The sequence below is a fragment of the Amphibalanus amphitrite genome, unplaced genomic scaffold, assembly GCF_019059575.1.
Source record: "Amphibalanus amphitrite isolate SeventyFive unplaced genomic scaffold, NRLGWU_Aamphi_draft 000491F_arrow, whole genome shotgun sequence".
NCBI classification, from domain to species: Eukaryota; Metazoa; Arthropoda; class Thecostraca; order Balanomorpha; family Balanidae; genus Amphibalanus; species Amphibalanus amphitrite.
The window spans coordinates 83,357-105,413 of record NW_024881985.1 but is presented as its reverse complement, the minus strand read 5'-3'; the positions used below and the strand labels follow the sequence as shown (position 1 = coordinate 105,413).

General features: G+C 47.4%; 1 protein-coding gene across 2 annotated transcripts in view; it reads left to right on the top strand.

Moving 5' to 3' along the window:
• Window positions 1-2,659: 2,659 nt before the first annotated feature.
• LOC122392569 (glutamate receptor 1-like) overlaps window positions 2,660-22,057 on the top strand; it is a 77,540-nt gene continuing 58,142 nt past the window's right edge. For both annotated transcript variants that reach the window (XM_043387606.1, XM_043387607.1), the window contains exon 1: window positions 2,660-2,860. In XM_043387606.1, coding sequence (XP_043243541.1) covers window positions 2,779-2,860 — 82 coding nt within the window. In that variant the 5' untranslated portion in view covers window positions 2,660-2,778. The remainder of the gene's footprint in view (window positions 2,861-22,057) is intronic.

Below are 22,057 nucleotides of genomic sequence, written 5' to 3'. Positions count from 1 at the left end.
TCGGCGCGGTATATGAGAGCCTGCTGATGGAAGACCGGGCCTGGCGACGGCGCCGACGGCGGCGCGGCACCCCATCGACAAGCCCGTAGGCAGCGTCATAGGCAGTCCCATAGGACGCGTCATCGACGGACCTATATAGCAGGGTTGTATATGACTCAATCAATAGCAATCAATTCAATCACGACAAATTTGGGAAACCAATCAAATCAATCAAGTCAGAGCAGTTTTCGGGAATTGATTCAATCGACTCAAACCCGACAATGAAAGGAATCAATCAACTCAATCAAACGACTCAAACCAAGACATACATTAGGTTTTTTGCCCCACCAACTTGGAAAAGTGTCCATAGCAGTCTGGTGTACCTACCTACCTATCTACCTACCTACAGAAGAAACATAAAAATATTGTCATTTAAAATTATAAATTGCCATGCCATTCAAAGTTTCTATGAGGAAGGATACCTAGTGATGGACAGGTGGATCATGATATTGAGGTTCAATGGGTAGAATTGGAGTAGAAGTTTCATTTAATGGGTGCAAAATAACCCAGGAGTTGACTCGCCCCTTAACCCAAATCACCACCTTTCACCTAAAAGTTGTCAATTTAATTTTGGCCATATTCCAACTCCATTTACACTAAATATCAGATATTGCAGTTGAAAGTTGGCTGCTCGGATTTTGGCAGTGTTCGTGTGGATTGGAGCAGTTATGAGTTATTGCAGTTGAAAGTCAAAGTTGGCTGTTCATGTTTAGGCTCTGTTCTTTATTTGGCCATATACCCCATATCGCAGTTGTGATGACAAGCAGTTTTCAGTGTAGTTTTGTGATCTTTGATGTCATCAATTGGTGTCATTACTTTTCGTCAACTAAAACTTATTTGAACTTTCCATTCAATCGACTCACTCATACGAGTCACTCTAATTTTCGGGAATCAAATCAGTCAACCAGTCGCTAAAGTCAAACGAGTCAGTCAACCAGTCATCTCGAAAAGTCAATCGACTCAATCCAATCAACTCAAAATACGCGTTGAAACAAATCAATCAATTCAATCGACTTGATTGGTATACAACCCTGCTATATAGGCAGCCCTATAGACACGTCACAGGCAGATGACCCATAGGCAGCTCCACAGGCAGCCCTTCAGAGTTGCATATGAGGCCCATAGACAGTCCCATGGACAGTCCCAAGAGAAATAGTCCCATCAGCAGTCGCATGGCAGCCCCATAGGCAACCCCATAGTCAGCCCATCAACAGTTCCATAGACATCCCTATCGACATCCCCAAAGAGCCTCCTAGGCAGTGTCATATGTATCCCCAAAGGCAGTCCCATCAGCCCGTCGGGGCAGGCACGCAAACACAGCACGGAGCTGCATGGAGGCACGCCACCCGCGCCTGTGGCTGGTCACATGGAGAGGGTAGGTCCGTCAACTTCCAGTTCGGGCCTGGTCGAGTTTCTTTAAAGGTCTGGTTGAGGGTCCCTTCCTGGCAACCGCGGAATTTTGTCGTGGTTGGCATCTGAATTTGTGGTCATATTTTGCTACCGCTTCATGCGGAACTCGTATATCGGTAAATCCTGTTGCCTGTCGCTGAGAATGCAAGATCTGTGCGTTTGGCGATGCTGTTTCTAATGGGAAGTTGTGACACGAAAAAGAGGTTGGTAGCAGGGTGACAGCGCTACCTTTTTGTGACCTATTTACGTTGTGATACCTTCTTTGGTAATATCAGTAATAAATATTGCTCATGAATATAGATAATATCAGTAATGGGCAGTTGGCAAATGATACGTGTAAGTATATTCTCCTGCAGTACTTGATCAAAATTGTTATGTTCCAGCTTGACACGCGGAGAAGCGTTCTCGTTTTGGTGGGCCGCCTAGATCAGCCGGCAGCAGCGCGGTCCTTCCCTAAATCGGAGACGTCTCGCCGCAGCCGGCCTCGACGAATTAGGTCAGGCATGCCGAGATGAATGGCTTGCAGATTGCATAATGAAGTGACTTATAACTCCGTTTGGTATCCCCCGAGATACTGCATGAAAGGAGTTACTTGGTAGAACCGGTCACGCAGCAGTAGTATTATAGCATCGGCGTTTGCACTGCAAAGGCTTGCATGAATGCTTGCCTTTAATAAACAGGAGTTTGAAATGCCGAATGAATAGTCGCTGCTAAAGCACCTGTTCCAGCTCAGACAAGCCACATCAGAAACACTCTGGGGCACCCTGCGGCCGAAACGACAGCAATATATGAATAGAAATTACGGTGCTCAAGTCATGGCGAAGTTGAGAGCATCAAATCATTCACATCCGCGATATTACAGATGTACCATTTCACGGGACGTTTGGGTCGCCGCTGTGCTCTCATCGACCACGTCCATCATGCCGCGAGCGATCTCTTAAACCGAACAGCGCCCCTCTCGGATCGCGGCGCGCAACATTTCATAAACCGTCTGGCACTTCATCTGGCAATTGACTGTGCCGGCCGGTCGGCTTCTGACTCCTCTCTCCAGCGACCGGCGGCGGCGTGGTGGTGGTTTTCGTGGCTGTGCGCCCCCAAATGAGCAAACAATAATGTCATCCCATCGTCGGCGGTGGTCGGCAGTCGGCGCCGGCGTCGACGCGTCGTCACCGGCGGCCGCGCGCCGGCGGCGGCAGTGGTCGGTCGACGGTGGCGACGGCGGGGCGGTGGAGCGCGCGCGTCGGGCGGCAGTGTCGCAGCGGAGACTTCCCTGGACTGAGAGGCGATCAAGCCGAGCTGAACCGGCGCTGGCGGCGGACTGAGGCCGTCATGAGGCCGTCTGTGGTCTGGACGGCGACTGCCCTGCTGCTGTTCTGCCACCACGCCGCAGCCAAGCAGAAGATCAAACTAGGTCAGTGCCGACGGCGAGCCGTCGACGGGATGGGACTCGATGAAAGCTGAGCTTGCTCTCGGCTTGATGAGTTTCTCGGGATGTATTTCAGCGCAGGCCCTCCAGCCAATTAGCCGGGTCTGGCCGACCGGCTCAAATAACGAGCCGACGTCTAAATGCGTTAGTACGGTCGGTATTTGTGCTTGGCAGATAGTCGCTACGGACGGCCAGCCGACGACGACTATCTCCCAGTCCCAGAGGTACTTTATGTCGGCCGTTTTTCGGGGTAGCGTCAACTATTGGGTGACTATCCGGCCTTATGATGCGACATTGGGAGACAATTATCAGAGAGTGTCCTGGAAATGGCACACGAGCTAGAGAGTGGGGACCGAGTGCCGTCAATGTGCCGAAATAGCGGGCCGCGATGGCCCAGAAGTGCTGGCGGCTGCGGCGAATATTCACTCGCCAGCCGCTTCCTTTAGATGGCCCATTGCCGGAAAATGAACAGGCGCATAATATATGCCAGCAAAATTGGCAGCTGGTGAGAGGCAGAAACATGATAGGCAGAGCGAGACAATGAGACCCACAACTCTGCAACATATTTGCGATGCACTGCCGAGCGATGCACTGCCATTGCCGAGGATGGTATTGAAATGCCGGTTTGAAATGAGGTCCAATGAATGATGAAAAACTATCGTCTGTACTGGACATAAATGAAACAGTTTTTTCTTCTTTTAAATTTGCTTGTGATGGGAAATGATCAAGCTACATGATCGAAATAATGGACACGATCTGCTCGCAAAAGAAATTTTGAAACTAGCTTTGTTCAGGCGATGCATGCTCTTTGGCCTCTTTAGTTGAGCTCTCAGGGTTGATGCGTTTGCGGACGAATTTAGTAACTCTTGGAAGGCAGGGGATAAAGGAAGGAAGTTATGAGCAAGTTTCAATTCCAGGTACTGGCATTACGGTGCTATTAAATGGTGCAAGTAGGGTGCCAATAATTAGTGCTTAAAATAGACCCAGTGATCAGATATCAGAGTTGCATCTTACTGATAATTTTATTCATCATTATAGCAGTACGAGTATTCAACAGGCCGGTAACACAAAGTACAAAATTCAGCGCCTATAGGAATGTTCATGCATTAACTGCACTCTTTCATTGGTGGGTGTATTAGTTAGAGTGTATGTTTGACCCCTTCCTCCGCTTGCGCATAATATTTGGCGTGAAAACAGCGAACAACGGATGAAGCATCATTGCCAGATGAAGTTGAGTATTGCGTGGATAACATATTTATATTATATCTTCAGGCCTCGTAATCATCAAGAGAAGACCAACAGTACGCCAACACTCTACCTTAAACATAGCTTAAACCTTCTTCATTTCTCAGTCAAAACGCTGAGCAACTGCAAAATTTTACCCGTATTCCAGAAAGAGCTGTATGAGTGCACTGAATGCTTCTTCCTTCGTCATCCTAGTTTGTTTAGCTCACAAACTGTAACGGCGTTTATCATGAAATAGCCATGCTTACATACAGGGTCTTTCATAATGAATGTTACTTTTGAAAGAGCTATTTCTCAGGACATATATGTTCCTCATGTAATATGTACCATCACATGGAACAGAAACACATTAGCGTTTTTGCACACCCAACTTTCATTTTAATGCTCCTCAGGAATTTTCCACTGTATCGCCCTTAACCCGCGCCCCGCTGGGGGGGGGGCAGAATATGCCCCCCCTCCCGTTTTTCGCCAATAACTTCTAAACGCGTTACGCCAGCGACGTCAAACTTTCAGTACCTTATCATACATCAATTTGACACGTTCCCTGCAAATTCGAGCGAAATCCGTCGGAAATTTTTTGAGAAATTGACGTTTTAGTGACGTCATGTTCGCCATTTTCGCTTAAAAACGGCAAAATTTCAAACGCCGCTAACTTCTTCATTTTTAAAGGAATCAAGACGTAACAACATGGTTATACGTGATTCTACTTTGTCAATCAAATGGTTATCTCGGTTTTTTGAAAATTTTGGATTTTGGCCAAAATTTTTCCAAAAAACTGACTTTTTTGGGAAAATATTTATAAAATCCAAAATTTTGAGTTTATCGAAAAAACCGGAATATATGTCAAAGAAGTGGTCTATGTGCACCTACATGCCAATTTTTAGAAGAATCGGTTAAAAAATGTGGGAGTTATTCAAAATTTTATGACGTTACGACACACAAAATTTTTGAAAAATGATTTTTTTGGAAGTTCTAGACCTCGTACGAAGATAAAAATAGCACCATTCGATTTGCCGTGAAAAACTGCATCGGATAGACACCTTTTTAGGCCTTAACAACCACCTTCAAAATTTGACCTCACTTGACCTGACCTTGACCTGACCTCGACCTGAAATTCATCCAGAGGTGGTCCATATCACTTATTGAGTGTGCCTATTGAATTCCATGAGTAAAATGACCCATAAAGCATGTGTCGCACATGCCCTTTTCTATATTTTGTTTTTGGTGACCTGACCTGACCTGACCTGACCTTGACCTTGACCTTTGAATGACATTGTGTGCAACGAATATTGTCTTGGTAGTCTAAGAACACGTTTTGGGCAATCAGTCTCCGTCCATTCTTCGGCAACTACAGTGCAAGGCCGATACTGTAGAAACTTGCATTTTGTACCCTTGACCTGACCTTGACCTGACCTCTGACCTACTTAAGCAAAAAAATTTGGGCTCTTAAGATCCGCCTTGTTGAGAGCTTTCGATTGCCGTTTTCCCCGTCTTTCTACGACCATCGGTTCGGAAGTTAGACAGGGGGCAGAATCTGCCCCCCCCCCCCAACAGGGCGCGTATGGCTGAATAGGCCAGGCGGGCGCGGGTTAATTAAGGCACAAGTTTCGGCCCTCTGACGAAGGTGTCGCACTCCGCGCCTCGCAACGTCTGGGTCCAGGCTTCCAGCAAACCTCTCCACTGTGGTTCGCAGTGGATGGCTGCAGGAGGGTTTTGTCTCAGATCTGCCAATGCGACTCCCCAAAACCAGTAGTCCAGCGGGGAGAGGTCAGGACTCAGTGGTAGCCATGGTCGCTCGGTGAGGTGGCTGATAACGCGCTCTTCGAAATTTTCGATCAGCCACTGGCGCAACAGCTGCCGTGGTGCGCACTTGGCACCATCCTGCTGGAACCACAGGCCGTCTCTTTGAACCTTGTCCCTGACCTGAGGCAGAAGCATTCCTTGAGCAGCCTGCAGAGGTAAGCCACCCCGTTCAGTGTTGACGCAGGGGAGAGCCAATGGATGAAGACTTGTCCGTCGACCGTAATCCGTAATGCGTTTTAGTGGTGTCGACATACTCTGCTTTTCCGTGAAGGAAAATTGGCGTTGTGAATTTTTTATTTTTGGGACAAAACCCTAATCAATTTGCAACAATACGCATATAAAATTCACGCGAAAGTGATAAATTAAGAGCTCCTAACTAAATGTTCAAAAGTAACATTCATTGTGAAAGACCCTATAAAGTTCTAGCAATTCAATCTTAGTCACCATTTGTGACCTGAATTACATACTTGGAGTCTATAAAAATGACTGCAGTGCCTTGTAAGCCATGCTCAATAATTCGTCGAATTCTGTGCCCTGCATTTGCTTACAATAGTCTTGGAATTAGAATTGACATGGAAGGCTCGAAGCTCACACGGCTCACCCACAGGGGTGGATGCCAATAACCGCCTCCGGGCGCTGATGAATCGATGTTTTTCCTTATAATAATTATTTCAAAGCAAAGGGAAACCCTGAAATGTTTGAAATGTTTCGTATTAAAGACAGATAACAGGAAATAAATGATTTTAAAGGCTCGCATTTCGTTCGAAATCCTTGCAATTTTCAAATCATTATCAAATCGTTGAGCGGCATTTCAGCGATCCATGGGCCTTTTGCTATTACATCAATTTCACGATAAGTCCACTTCCAGCTCTTCAAAGCCTACTTATCCGTGTCATTAGTTATCATGAAATGCCAATAGCGGGGCTTTGTTCGATGCCGGAGGCGACGCCGGCGCTAACAGCTCTAGTGGTGATCGGGGGCTGGGGTTCGGGGGCCAATAAAGGTCGGCGCCGCGCCGGCCGTGGGTCGGCCGTGATGCTGCAGCGGTGTCGTCGCCAGCGACTGTCACCTCCGGTTGGCGGCCAATTAACGACGTCGGCCGGAGCGGCGCGACGGCCGACGGCCGTTGGCGGGTCGTTCGGCACCCAATAGACTGGGTTTAATGCTGGTGCGTCAGGTGGCACCTATCCCGGCTGTGTGGGGCGCCCGGCAGCCGTCAGTTGACAGTCCGCGCCACCGCCCGGCCGGCCGGGATGGCCGCTTTACTGGCCACCGCATCGGCCTCAGCACAGATTTACTTCATACATCGCTATTTTGAGAGTTGATGTGGGAGGAAGGAGAATCGCAAATGGCGACTCTAATGTGATGCGAATGGGTTTCCTTGATTCGTATGATTCCTTAGATATATTCAGCCTTTGGCTGAAATTTCTACCTAGCTCAGTGATTGAAGAAACAGATAGGTCCACACTTCGTATACACAGACAACATAACTATTTGCTGCATAATTTTAAGCCTTTCTGGAATTCAAAGTAACGGAATTATTTATTTCTTTAGGTGCTGTGTCGACGATTTAAGTACCCGTCCAATCGCCGAACTGATGGCATGTCAAGGCATTGTGTCTGGAGGTGATGAGTTTGACAGATTCTGTATCACTCTGTCGCCACTGTCTAATAGCCTGCTAACAAGATATATTTCGATCCATCTGTCAGCAATCCAATACGTTAACCATGGCTAATGGGATGTCTCAGTTTTTTGTTAATTCAACCTAAGTGCCAACTTTGGTTGACTGACGCGTTTTACAAATCCAATTCATAAATAAGGGAGGAAGAAGAGGCCAACATATCTAATAGAACATGCTACTCCATCCATCCAACTGTTTATTGGTAATACAAATTAAACGCATAATATAAAGTAAAATAAGAGGAGGCACAAAAGCCAAAGGGCTTAAGTCTTGGTGCCAACTCTCGTGATGCAGTGCACCGGAAATATGTAGGTATAATACTAGCGCAGACACACATACATGCATACTTACATACATACACATACGTACATACATACACATACATACATATATACGTACACGCCTGAACACATTCATCATCTCTCATACTTCGAACATACGCTCAGTCAGAAGTTCGCCCGACCGCCGCCCCGTCGCCGGCCACCGCCCGCAGCCACCGCCCCCGCACGCCCCGCCAGGAGGCCGCGCCCGGCCAGGTCCCTGGATGAAGTTAGAAAGCGCATGAGAATCTGTGAGTATCTTGTATAAATTTTTGGAAGTGGCGTGCCACCGCCCGACCGCCGACACCGTCGAGGCCTGAGCCGTGCAGGAGGATTTCCAGTTGGATGGTTTTAGGTTGAAGTGTAAAGTTGGATTGTAGGCTTCGGGATATATTTTGGTTCATTTCGTCTCTTTGTCGTGTGTATAATGGGCATGAGAAGATAAAGTGTGCTGTGCTTTCTTGAGGGAAACCGCACAGACAAGCTGGAGAGTCAGTTTTCTGAATTTTGTATAAATGAGAATTTAACTGTGTCATGTTAGTCCTTAGTCTGGTGTGAAGAATGTTTAGATTTTTGCTACCGTGTGAATAATATGTGGGTGGTTTGGATGCCGAATAATGTTTTTTGATCCACTTGTTGAAGTCCAAGAGGGGCAATTGCTTTGTGGTCTCTGGCAGTGTATTCCATTGTTTTCCTGTGAGAGTAAAGAAGGAGCGTTGATGTGTTGTTGTCCGGGTTCGAGGTAAAGTGTGGTGTCTAGCGTTTCGAAGTGTCATGTTTATGTCATATTGTCGTGTACGTGGGATGATAGTTGAGATATAATTTGGAATATTGTGGTTATCAGGTCTACTTAATTTGTCATAGAGTGTCAATCGATGTGTTTGTCTTCTGGTTGTCAAATTGTCCCATCCTAGTTCGGTGCGTAGTTTGTCAGATGGTGTTCTAAACAGGGTCCCAGTCGTCAGTCTCGCTATTCTGTTTTGTAACGTCTCCAGTCTAGAAATGTCTCTTAAAGTGATATGTCCGTCGTACACAGTGTCACAATAGTCAAAAAGAGGTAAAATGTACGTTTTGTAAATTTGTTCTAGGATATGTCGAGGAAGATACTGTTCTTAAACATTACGTTTAGTATATTACGCTTAGTATATTTTGTATATTACGTTTAGGTATGACATTTACTCAATGTACGTGTCTTGTATGTAGACACAAGTACATGCAACGTATGTACTCGTAGTCACGACGCCATTGCCCCGCATTTGCGAAAACTAGCATCTCATTGATATGCTCATCGATCCTCTCAATCGTGAAGCGTCCGCCAATAGCCGTTATAAGTGTCCTTGGCTGTCAGTATTGGCCTCCCATTCTAGCCGAGCTCCCGTCGAGAGTCTGAAGCCAGGGCCTCATTAAGTTGTCTCGGGCTAATCCCACGTTTCAGCCGGCTAATATCATGCAGGCTCCAAGTAGCATACCTGTTGATCCACCATGTCATCACTGTTATATAGCGATCGGCACGGTTAAACTATATGCGCTCTGGGGATCCTTTATGGCATAATGTGCTACGCAGGATCCATCACAATGAAGGGGCTTCGCAGTGATAGTGCGTGGGATAGTTACTTTGCGTGATATGGCGCTGTTACAATAGGTACTACCTACTGCGTGATGCACAGCTCTGCTCTTTATAGTTAGATATGACAAACCAATAGCGTTGCAGTAATACAATAGCATTGAGTGATTCAACAGGGTTATAATCCAACAGTGCGTGCAGTGAGTTCCCGGTGAATAGAGCCTTATTTTCGGTTTAGGATCAAAGAGGCCTCCACGAGCCACGTTTCAGTCAACATTGTGCAATTATTATGTTATTAGTCCGAAAATAGATATCAGAGCCTACACTCAATTTCAGATAATACAACGTCGAGCATCAAGAAATCTAACTATGTTATCTTTAGATGGGCTATGACAAACTATCTTTTATAGTTACCTGTGATCCAATGACTGTCGTTTTTAGTTCTATTGTATGCGTGATGAACCAAAAAGCGCCCTTCTTAGTTCTTGGTTCCAATCAGTTTCCGTGCTGAAAGATTAGACGATTAATTTATTTTTTTTATTGTATTTGCTTGGGTAGGTAATATGGAAGAATATATTTCATGCTTAGACATGAAATACTAAAGCTTGACGAGAAACTGCGGATCCAGCAATTCGAGTGGATATAAACAAAACATGTGATGAACTACCTAAACAACCAGCTCAACATTCTTCATTGCTGGACGCATAGAGCCTTTCAAGGACTTCTAAGATCCCAGCCTAGTCGACTCATTAAGTCGACCGTTAATAATGGCTCGGCCGCTGGCCGCCGTTTGGTAAACATCTCTCTGAAGTGGCGCAGATGCGGCGGTCGCGCCATCGTCCCGCTCTCGACTCGTCTGTCGCCAGTGTCAGAGCCGGTTTGCCGTTACTCTGTCACCCGTGTCACGAGTCATGAAGCTTCCAACAAGACAGCACCAGGGCAGGGCGACCGTGACGCAGTGCAGCACGGCTCGATGAATTGGAACAGGGCGGCCGTTGTGGATTTTTCGTTTCACGTTCCAAAGTCACAGGGGAACGAGTAAGCACAAAGGAGACCGTCGAATCATTTGCAGAAGCAGAAGGCACCAGTAATGACTGTCTCTCTCCACTGACTCCAATATAGGGATTCCCATTTTAATGGGAAATGAATAATTCAGCTCTCGGAGAAGTTGTGTCGCCGCCTGTGGTCGGACTCGACGCTGGGGGGCTGCACATTTCGACGGCCCCGCGCCGTCACCGGCAGCCGTTCTGGTCACAAAACCGACGGCACTGACCACCGACATTCAGCTTCCGACGGCAGATATATCATGCGTCGTCTCAAGCCTCCATGTCATCGACATTTATGTCAAAAGGGAAGGGAAATCACACCCGGAGAGCGTCCAGGAAGCACGGGCCGCACCGCAGCGGCGCCCCGATAGGGAATCTCTCCGAAAGGTTTCCGGCGGTGTCATTTTTCTCGGAGCCGGCGGCGCTGGTGCCGTTTCATTTCGGCCGCGTCATATGCCGACTAGTGGTGTCAATCGGAACTTGAATCTTCGGAATTCCGATTTTGTCCAATGTCCAATTCGGAATTCGGTTGGACAATGGCAGCAGGCTTTGGACAACTTTGGACAATCACTTGCTACACCTCAACCTTTTTTTAAAAGTAGTCGTGTTTAACATTGATTGGCTATTAGAAAGCTCAGCTTTCGATATGATTAACACTTTTGAGCTTGTAATGGTACATGAAAAGCAAATTAAATAACAGTGTTGAGTGTAAACTATTGCGTAGGTGTCGGACATCTTTGGACAAATGGCTGGCTTGGACATTTTTGGACGGACAATCGACGCAAGCATTGGACATTGGACGGACTTTGGACATACGTTTTCTAAAATTGACACCACTAATGCCGACCAGAGTGGAACAAGATGGCTACCGACGTGAGTCGTGACGCCTGATGCTTTTTGAAAGGAAATAATGGGGGCCCGGAATCGCTGGTGACATTAGCCGCAAAGAATTCGGAAACTGGGAGCGCGTTTCCGCTTTGGTTCTACCCTGCTGATATGTGTGGCAGCTGTGTCTCATCCCATTGATTGAACCTAATTGCAGCACAGACTTCTGGATCGAGTTAAAAACTTCGATGGAATGCAATCAGCTAATGATAAGTTAGCGAGTTTCGAAGAAGTGTTAGCCCGTCGTTACGTGTACCGAGTGCTACAAGCCTTGGGACAGAGTGTAAGAGCTGCAACATTGTTCTCAAGTCACAAAGGATGGCACAGGGGAAAATGTTTTCATGAAAACTGTTATCATTAGATTTGTTATCACTAAGTGATGGCACATCAGCACAGGCCCATGTCACTCCACTTTTGATGACATCATAAGGGGCCTCAGGACAATTAATGGCGTGGTGCGCCACAATCGCTCCCGAGCTACTGGCCAACAGCTGCCATTTTTGAAAATATTATTTTGAAATAAAGTTTCAAGTAATGAAAATATTGTAATAAAGTTGTAACTCAAATCTATACCATATCTAAAAAGTTAGTGAAAAATGAATTATCCATAGTAAAAATATAAGCTCGATGCGTTTTTACGTTGCTTTCCTGCTGCTGCAGAGGGTTTTTAAATCGTCTATTTCTTCAAAACCGGCCATTTCTTAGCATATTGCTGCTCTTTTTTGTCGCTGGAAAATTAGTTGGGCTTTCCATTGACATCAACGGCTGAGCGGTATGTGTAGAGTGCCATCAATAATCTTCAAATGAAATTAGTCATTTTTACGTTGAAAGGAATGGAGTACCCCTTGCGAGCATCAGGGGTGACGTCACTCAGGATCTGTCTCTGATTGGTCGGCGGGGGAGTGACTGTACCTTCTATAGATGGCCTTGCATCAGCAGGTATTATCGTTTCTACACAATATCATGTAAATCCATTTTGTAACGATTTTAGAAATGACCCTGATACAAAATAGTGTGAGCATTTTGAGATAGGCCAGTCGGTGAATAGTTGTCTTATCCAGCTTTGAACAATAGCAAATATTCTGAATAGATTAGACACATTCGCCATCCCTCCGTATCAGAGGGACGTTCTTATAATACCTGCTTCTGACACATGATAAAAGAAAGGTGATCTTACTGCTGCTTCTTTGATGGCTGTTATATCCACTGGATCAAGACAGGACATCTACAAAAACTGATAGCTTCAACTCACAGCATCCTATTCCAAGAGTCAGTGCAATATCCGGTCCAAAAATAGCACACCAAGCCTCAACAAACTTGCAATAAAAGCCACGGCACAGTGTCAACATCGCACGCCATATACGCGTCTGGGATCTCCACCCGACTGCTTGGGCAATTTAAAACGCTAGGCCTGTGGGCAAATCGGTGCATACCGGTTCTGTTGCAGTCCCTCAGCGCTGCCATATATCGCACCGGTCCGACGCACCGCCCTTAACGCTAAATCATCATGGTCCGGTACGGAGTCAATCGTGCGTCAAATCGTTTCTTAGTTGCGCCGAACTCGGCGCGCTATCAGAGGCCGGTCGGACGCGGCTGAAATTTTACGGACCGTTCAATCGACACATGCAGTCATCTGAACATATCATGCGGGAAGTTAGTGACATCAAACAGCGTGATTGCCAGCATTATTGAGTGTCAGTCTGCTCGAAATTCAGACGGAATTTCGGAGCTGTGCTAAAATACTAACTAGGGCTGTGCTACATGACCAATGTACTGTTCACTCGCTAATAATTTTTAAGTACAAAAAGGCAAAATGAAGTTTATCTGAATTATGATCAACAAAAGTCTTTTGAAAGAAATTCCGTTTCAGAATTGACATTTATTTCAGGTGCCTGCTGATGTCTAGTCAAAACGCAAACGCATTGACTTTGAGCCGCTTTTCCCGATAGGCACATATGCTCAGAAGATCCTAGACAAAGGCCTGGCAACATATGATCAACGCCTCTAAGGTCGTAAATCAAATTATCACATTTCACAAATGCGTGTGTGGCTGCTTAGAAGTCGTATAAGTCAGGAAGAGCATCAAATTCAATGGACATCATCAAAATGCTTTAATTCTCAGCTAAATTTCAAGAGATGATTCGTGGCAGTGGATTGATGACTAGGGAACCGTATGTTTGACTTCCTTAGAAAGAAGTTCACTGAGCTGAACAGAATCAGCGCTCTGCGAACGACCCTCTAACCCCAGCTGGCCCGGCTCGCGGACGACTTTGTCAGTAGCTGCAGGACGGGTTGACCCGCGGCTGTCCACCTAATGGCTGACCGGCACGCCTCAGCCCTCTGACAGACAGCACGCCACCCGGCTGACAGACAGACACGCAAATCATTTGAACTTGAACAGAATTCTGTCGCTGCAGAGTGCAGGATACATTACAAATAACTGATCGGTGCTTCTAGGCGTGACTCATGGGTCGCTGATGGCGGAAATTTACTGGAAAGAACTATACATATATCATCGAGAGCCTGCACGTAGGCATATCATCGAGAGTGTACTTACACGTATTTGGAAATCATTTTCGTGATTTGGTGAATGCGTCAATCTAGGTTTCAGTCAAAACACAACTTTATTTTAATCACTGCTCTCCAGGTGGGACACAGAGGAGCGGTATTTTCGACCAAATAGATGTAAAAAGAACTAAGAGACTAGAAAGCCAGCTACTGAAAATAGGTAGAAGGTGCTATTCAATGCCAACTGATGACAAGTCTTCGGAAATATTGTTCTGTAGCTTAAATTTGCTATCTTGTCTGGCATAATATCAGATATCTCACATAACATTTTCAACAATACAGGTCCCTTGTATGGTTGGAAGTCCCCAGCAATTAATTTCTTGAAATTCATAGGTGCCATACAAATATAATATCGGTTGATGCACTTACTTCATCTTTGCGGCAGCTCACCAAGCCATGGTCATAAGCAAGTACAAGTGATACTCCATAGATGGCGCTGGCAGCGAGTGCCTGCTCTGTTAGGCTGTGCCGCAAGGCTTGGAGTGAGAGTCCCTGCACAGCTAGGCTGTACCGCAGGGCAGGGCGTTCCGTACTGGTCTTGCGTTCGGCGCTCGAATGCCTGAAATAGCATTAGATTGACGATGAGGGATTGTATATGTTACGGGTCATATGCTAACTTGGGCAGCATGCAAACTACCCGGGCGGTATGCAAACTACCCAACAGCCCGGGCAGTATGCATACCACCCGGGTAGTATGCATACTACCCGACCCCTTGGGCAGTATGCATACCGCCCAAAAACTTGGGCAGTTTGCATACTGCCCGCTTCTTGTCTTGAAGTTGTGTATTCCATGTCCATTTTAAAAAGTATTAATGGCTCTATAAGTATTGGCCGGTCCCGTAGCTCAGTCGCTAGAGCGTTGGACTCCGCGTGGTGAGAGCACGCGTTTCCGGTTATAACAGTCCGGGTTCGAAGCGCGACGGGCGATTGACGTTTAATGAGCCTCCTTACAGATATGACGGTTTGTGGCAGGCCGTAGCCCGTAGCCAAGCGAAGTCGGTAAGAGGACCGGCCGTGCGCGGCTCTGTGCGCACTTTAAACTTTGGACTCCAAATTCTGCCATAGAACAGGAATTGCGCGATCGGAGGGTAGAGGGCAGGGTTACCGCAACAAGCTTCGCTTAGCGGGGGCTCTGTCCCTGTGAATCCTTCTATTCAAAAGGTTCGGACTAACGTTGAAAAAGTGACGTAGTTTAATTGCGAAGTCTTTTTCCCGTCAAACGTGATTGATCGATCGAAGAGTGAAATAATGTTTTGAATATAAAAATGTAAAATATTTCCCCAGAATTTCATTGAATTTCATTGCCAGCGGCCAACAAGTAACTTTCATCTGAAATGACGACATATCTGTAGTGCCATCACTCGCTGGCTTTAGTTTGACACTTGGACCTGTAGAGGGCGTTATCATAGTTTCAAAAGCTAATGTTACATGAAACCATTTACATGTAAGACGTTACAAGTTGTTATGGTCGGGTTACCAAGTCAGGTCAAGTGACCTTACCCCAGAAAAAGTTGGAATGCTCGCCATAGCTACACCGACCTGACGATCGCTTTGAAACTTTAAGCGACTAATAAGTGTAACATTAGGTTCAAAAGGCATGTATTTGAATTTTGATATCATACCGATGACTTTTAGGTCAAGTCAATATTGCACAGTCTCCCTAAAAAGTTGACAGGAGAAAGTTGGAGGACGCCCCTTTTGCTGAACGTCATTCTAAACACTCTCAAACATCGGGTTACATACAAGTAAATATGACGCACTGAATCGAAAAAAAATGCACTTGTGACCCCTTTTATGACCATGAGGTCATATCAGGTCATAAAAGGTCTCCAGCAGTTCTTTTACCATTATTTTTTATGGAGACGTGTTGGAGCGATGGTCATGTAAACAACCTTAGATGTGTTCAGTTCGACGATAAGGAGCGGCTGATAACATGACCTTTTCATGTCAGGTCATGACCTCGACCTCAGGTCAAATTTGGAACTTAGATCAACTTTGAGTACCTATTCCAGAAAACTCTAACAGAGCTATCGAATGCGTCTTTCTGCGGCGCTGTAGCTCTCCTATCTTCTGAGTTATGGGCGAATTTATTTTTAAAAAATGAAAAAGACGAAATTTGATCTTTGATAACCTCTGTTGCCCTAATCTTTGACCTGGCCTTAAAAATGACTAGGGCACTTTCGTCATGATCTTTGACGCTATTTCGAATGCCGGTTACCGCATCTTACATGCCGCTTACTTCTGTTCCGCTAAGTGGCACGGGAGTCGAGCAGGGGTGTTCAACCGCCCCCCAGCCCGGCACGACTGGCGCCGAGCACCGCCCCGGAGCGGGTTAAAGCGTCTGCCATTGACATGTATATGTGAGCTATTGCATGATCTAGTCTCACGGGCCACGGTCAGCATATTGCCCGAGTAAACATCTTGCCCGTGAGAGAAAAGGTGGGTAGTATGCATACTACCCGGGCAGTATGCAAACTGCCCGGGCGGTATGCATACTGCCCAAGGGGTCGGGTAGTATGCATACTACCCGGGCGGTATGCATACTGCCCGGGCTGTTGGGTAGTTTGCATACTGCCCGGGTAGTTTGCATACTGCCCAAGTTAGCATATGACCCGTAACATATATATGTAGAACAACTTTAAACTATTCATACTTAAAACCATAGAGTGGAGAGAGAGAGAGAGAAAGAGAGAGTGAGAGAGAAAGAGAGAGAGAGAGTGAGAGAGAAAGAGAGAGAGAGAGAGAGAGAGAGAGAGAGAGAGAGAGAGAGAGAGGGGGGGAAGAGAGCAAGCTAGCTGCCTGCCAGTATCAACCTAGGACGACTCGAAAGTTGTGGTAGCGAGCTTGGATCATTCAAACGATGTTAACTAGTTCCAAGTCATCGAGCCAGCAAAGTTTCAGTGACGACGACTGAGTTCTTAAGTTAATACATGCCCGTTCTGGCGCGCAAAAACTGTGTTGTTTGGTCGCCAGAGTGAAGTCTGAACAAGCGACTCGTGATTACTTTCTTTCATATCCTGTGAGTCTCTGCGGTACCCCTCTCTCCAGCTGGAGTAATCTTCTTGTATAGCCTGGGGCGGTGCTGTGTCAAGAGTCAGGCCAAACGCTAACCCCAAGTGGCGGCAAGAGTTGGCTGCCGCCGCCGGCTTCAGCTGTTTATAAATGATTGCCGGCGACAGAGAGAGCCCGGTGATAAATTGACGCGCGACGGGTCCCCGGCCCAGCGCCGCCTTCTGCTGGCCCAGCCCGCGCCTCGGCCATAGGTCATGGCGGACCCCTGAGTCGCGCTCGCTGCCTGTCGCGAAGGCAGGTCTCAATGCGTCGCAGAGGAAGCTCTCGATGTACCGCGGAGGCACAGTCTCAACGCGTCGAGAGGGCAAGTATCAATGCGTCGCAGATGCAGATCTCAATGCGTCGCAGAGGAAGGTCTCGATGTACCGCGGAGGCACAGTATCAATGCGTCGAGAGGGCAAGTCTCAATGCGCCGCAGATGCAGGTCTCAATGCGCCGTGGGGAAGGTCTCAACGCGTCGCCGAGTCATGTCTCAATGCGCCATGGAGGCATTCTCAATGCGCCGCTGAGTCAGGTCTCTGCTGAGTCAGGTCTCAATGCTCCGTGCCGGGAGGAGCGACGGCAGCTTGACCGGCCCGGCCGTAATGCGGCCGAAGCCGGCGGATTTGGAGAATGTCGATTATTGTCCGGTGCCGGTATCGATTGGTCAGATGGCTCGGCCGAGACGCGGCTCAACTTACCGGCCAGCTAAGCCGCCGCCATGGGACTCGGGCGGAGCCGTGCGCGCCGCGGTGCGTCCGGGGACGTGCTGGGGGAGTGCGGTACGGCGCTGGATGAGACGTGCTGGGCTGTGGGTGCTGCTTTGGGATGTGACGATGATGTGGTGATGATATTCCGACTTTGTGTTGACAATGCGTCTACGATGTGTTTTCAACGCTACATTGTACTGATAATCAGCTGACAATGAACTCGTATGCATCACCATTCACCAATGTTATGGACGGTGATATAGCCTGTTTGCAATATCCTCTCTCGCTGCACCCACCTACCTGCTGTCGTGACGCGCTGAGCTGACGGATAGTGTTTGGGATGTGACACTATGACGGGCATGCCGACGGCGTTATGGGTGCTTTTGACGGAGCGGGTCGCTGTGCCAGGGGAGATAACGGCCCTCTTCGGGCCGGCACGTGGTCACTGGCAGTCGACAGCGATGGGACAGCGCCCCGGCGCACTATGGTTGGAAACGGCCTCACGGATGGCCGGGGGCAATTTCGGAATATATGTATATTTGGGGTGTCATTCTGTTGGAAATTGATGAAATGTTTTGAATTGGGCAGAAAAAAATTATTTAGTTGCGCATTTAGTCTCCATTATTGTACGTGGAATCGGGAGTTTCTGATAGTGGCTTTTTTGGTGCGCCGTCAAAGGTTTAAACAACCGCGCTGGTGATAGCATGTGGAGTACCTCCATGACGTTGTAAAACTGGATTATTATATATCAAAATAATCCTTGTTATGTTGGCTATCGAGTGGAGTGACTCTTTTTCCCATGCGTGTTCAAAATCAGGAACGGCATTGCATTCTGTTTGCAGTGTCACCACAGCAATATTTGCAAAATTACGTTTATGTTTCATTGGACATACAAAAAGTTCTCCATCGACCTCCATTGAGCTTTTTGGCAGAATAAATCTCTGTTCAATTCTGCGTAAGGGGAACGTAAAAGCAGACTGCGCACTTGTGCGCAAAATTGTCCGTGAAGCTTCATCTCCCGAGGCGTACCTACCCGTCGCTTCGTTAGCACCAGGTCGGCTCGTCAGTCTTGCAATCGCTTATCCTTATAAATGATGGTAAGAAGCAGGGTTGCGGAGTCGTGGTGGCGCCAAATCCGACTCCGACTACGATTCCGACTCCTGACTCGTTGCCATGACTCCGGCCGACTCTGTCTCCGACTCCGGACCCCTGCCAGTGTTTCGGAGTCGTGATGGAGCTGTTCCGATTCGGACCGACTCCGACTTCCACTCCGGGCTCCTGACCGACCCCGACTCCGACTCCGACTCCTGGCTCGTTGCCACGACTCTGGGCGACTCTGACTCCGACTCCGACTCTGACTCCGACTCTGACTTCGACTCCGCACCCCTCGTAAGAAGTAACTGCTCGCCCCTGCACTTGGAGTATGGATATCGTGCAAACGTGTATGGATATCCTGGAGTATGGATATGGATATCCACCGACAGAGCAGACATACAGACATGCTGTAAACGCCATTACACTGCCAATACCATGGCAAATCAAATGGCTATCTATGGTTTTTGATCATCGTTCTACATTTTCCAAAATCTTGAACTGAATGTTGGCAATTTCTCGTGACTACTTCACGACCTGACCATGATGCATGCATTTCTGAAATTGATCTTTTTTCAACCAGCCACGTACTCGTATGATAAAATGAATGTCACCATCGTGTTCTACGCCCAAAAGTACCCATAAATCATGTGTCATGCATGGGCTGCGAATAGGTACCAGTTTTAATTTTCGGGGTTATGTGCTTACCTGATTGACCTGACTTTGACCCTGGCCAGTGGCCTATAGCCCCGTTTCCATGACACTTCTGAATCCGGATTAGCTCCGAATCCGGATTCAAACGACCATGGAAACGGCACATTTCGCGTTGGGGGATCGGATCGGGTAATCCGGATTCAAAAAGAAGATTAGAGAGGCCGATCCCACTTTGGCAGCATATGGCAGCACTATTCCCTTTGCGGCAGGCGGCGCCGCCGCCATTTTGAACTGAGCGTTTCGGCGCCAGTTTTGGTCTGCATTAATGTTTGCTGCAATAATTGGGATAAATTTTCTTAACCAATTGTTACAAAGCACGGCAGAAACTTACATGGTCGCAAGAGGAGACGACAGACGACACTACACACTCAGCACACCCATGTCCACCCTCCCCGAGCGGCACCGCGCGACACTAGGGGACGCGCCAAGGTCGCGCTGTCTCCCCTACCCGCCGCGGCGGGGACCCTCGCCGCCGGCGGTACAGTCTCGCCACCGGCCGGGTAAAGTCTCGCCGCCGGCCGTACAGTCTTTAACACTGACAGCGTGGTCGCTGAATCCCAGTCGGTAGTCTCTGCGCACAAACGGTGGCACAGCTCCCTGAAAAGACACAACTTACCGCTTGATTCGCATTAGCTTGAGAACGTTATGAAGGGAATTATGAAGTAAATCGCCGCAGCGCGCCAGTTACGTCTACCAATCCCGGATTAGAGAAGCCGATCCGGATCGGCCAATCCCGGTGCGAATCCCGTTTCGGGAGGGATCGGTCATGGAAACGGCACTGCTGATCCGGATTCGCCGATCCGGATTCGCCGATCCGATCCTGTCCGTAGTGTCATGGAAACAGGGCTTATGTTTGACTGACCCCTACATTGATCTGACACTCTTTTAGCACTTATATGAAGGGTTGTGACAGTTGTGACAGTTGTGACAGATTGTTTAGGACTAACTGATGACTGAATTTATTTAGGACCAACTGATAACGATATAATCGAAACGCGAAACGCGAGGCACCGATTGCGAGGTTCTAAAGTCCATGCTACTGAAAGCCTGATTTCAAGTGTTTGACCTGACCTTGACCCGACCTGTGACCTCGAAATTCAACTTTAAAGTATTCATGTGAATCGTCTCGTCGCGTTCTTCTTTCGTTTGCCGCGCCTCGTGCGTTTCGCTGCGCCTATTTGTTCGCGAGTTATCGGCTGGGGGCGTTGAACGCCCCCCCCCCCCCAGCATACGGCGGATGGGGAAATACCCCAGCAACTGCCGGTTAATCTGACGCATGTTTTGTCATTTGATCGTCATTTTATTTCTTACTTTTATGCCCAATCTAAAAAAAATCATAAATACTCTTTCTCCAAATTTTTGACCCTTTATGACCAATAGTAAGACACTGTGCGTCACTACGTTGATATTTCTCGCCCTAAAGCATAACAACAATATCCATTCAGTAATAGCAGTATTCAAAACATGTTCAAAATGCCTCGCGATATCGATAACATAACGAAAGACATAGGCGACTTATAACATACTTGCAATGATGACGTCACACACGCGTGACGTGACGTGACCTCGTTATTTCTGAGTTACTGTATGATGCACGAAAGACACTGGTATACCTATGCAAAGTTTCATCGCAGTCGGTCTACGCATTAACAAGTTATGGGCAAAACATTTTTTCGCGTTGACCCCCGGCCATCCGTGAGGCCGTTTCCAACCATAGTGCGGCGGCGCCTTTGTAGTTTTAGCGGCACGTGCTGCAACTCCTGATATGCAAAGCATTTCAGGAAACATGAGATGTAATTCGTGTGGCTGAATCTTAGACTGGGCTTAATCAATAATCAGTCTTACTCTTGACTGGTAAACAAGCAAGGAGAGTAGTTAACCCGGCACCGCCTGGGCTATTTCCGTACCCACGACAGCCTGGGGGGGGGGTCGGATCCGACCCCCCCCCTGTTATCTCGAGAACCAATGGTCGTATCGAGCCCCGCGAGGCGGCGTTCGAAAGGTCTCTACGAGACCTTCCCAAAGCACTCTTAACCCTCGCCTGCACATGGGGGGGTGGTTGCCACCCCCCCCCCCCCCCAGGTAGTCTTTCTGCTCTGCACTCAACATTTTTAGAGCTAGAAGGCTGATTTTTCGTATAGCTGCTCCTCTATCCTTTCTTGATGTCCACTGAAAATTTCAAGTTTCTGTAATGTTTGGTTTCGGAGATATGACCTTATTTTTCAGGTCATGTCATGACCCAAATGGCCAATTCTCCACATCTTGCGCTTGCCATGGGCCTTGTGAGCTTTTGACACCCTGATTTCGGCCTTTTTTTGCCAGTCTTACCTCCCACCTATCATGGAACATGTTGTTCGACGATGTACAGGGGTCAAGGTGAGGGTCAAGGTCAACCTAGGTCATCTAAGATAATTGCGTTTTAGGCAAGCTGAATTTACTTTTTGTGAAGTTTTTTGACTGCATTTTTGGTAAAAGCTTCTCAGATCATGATTTCATGTAATAT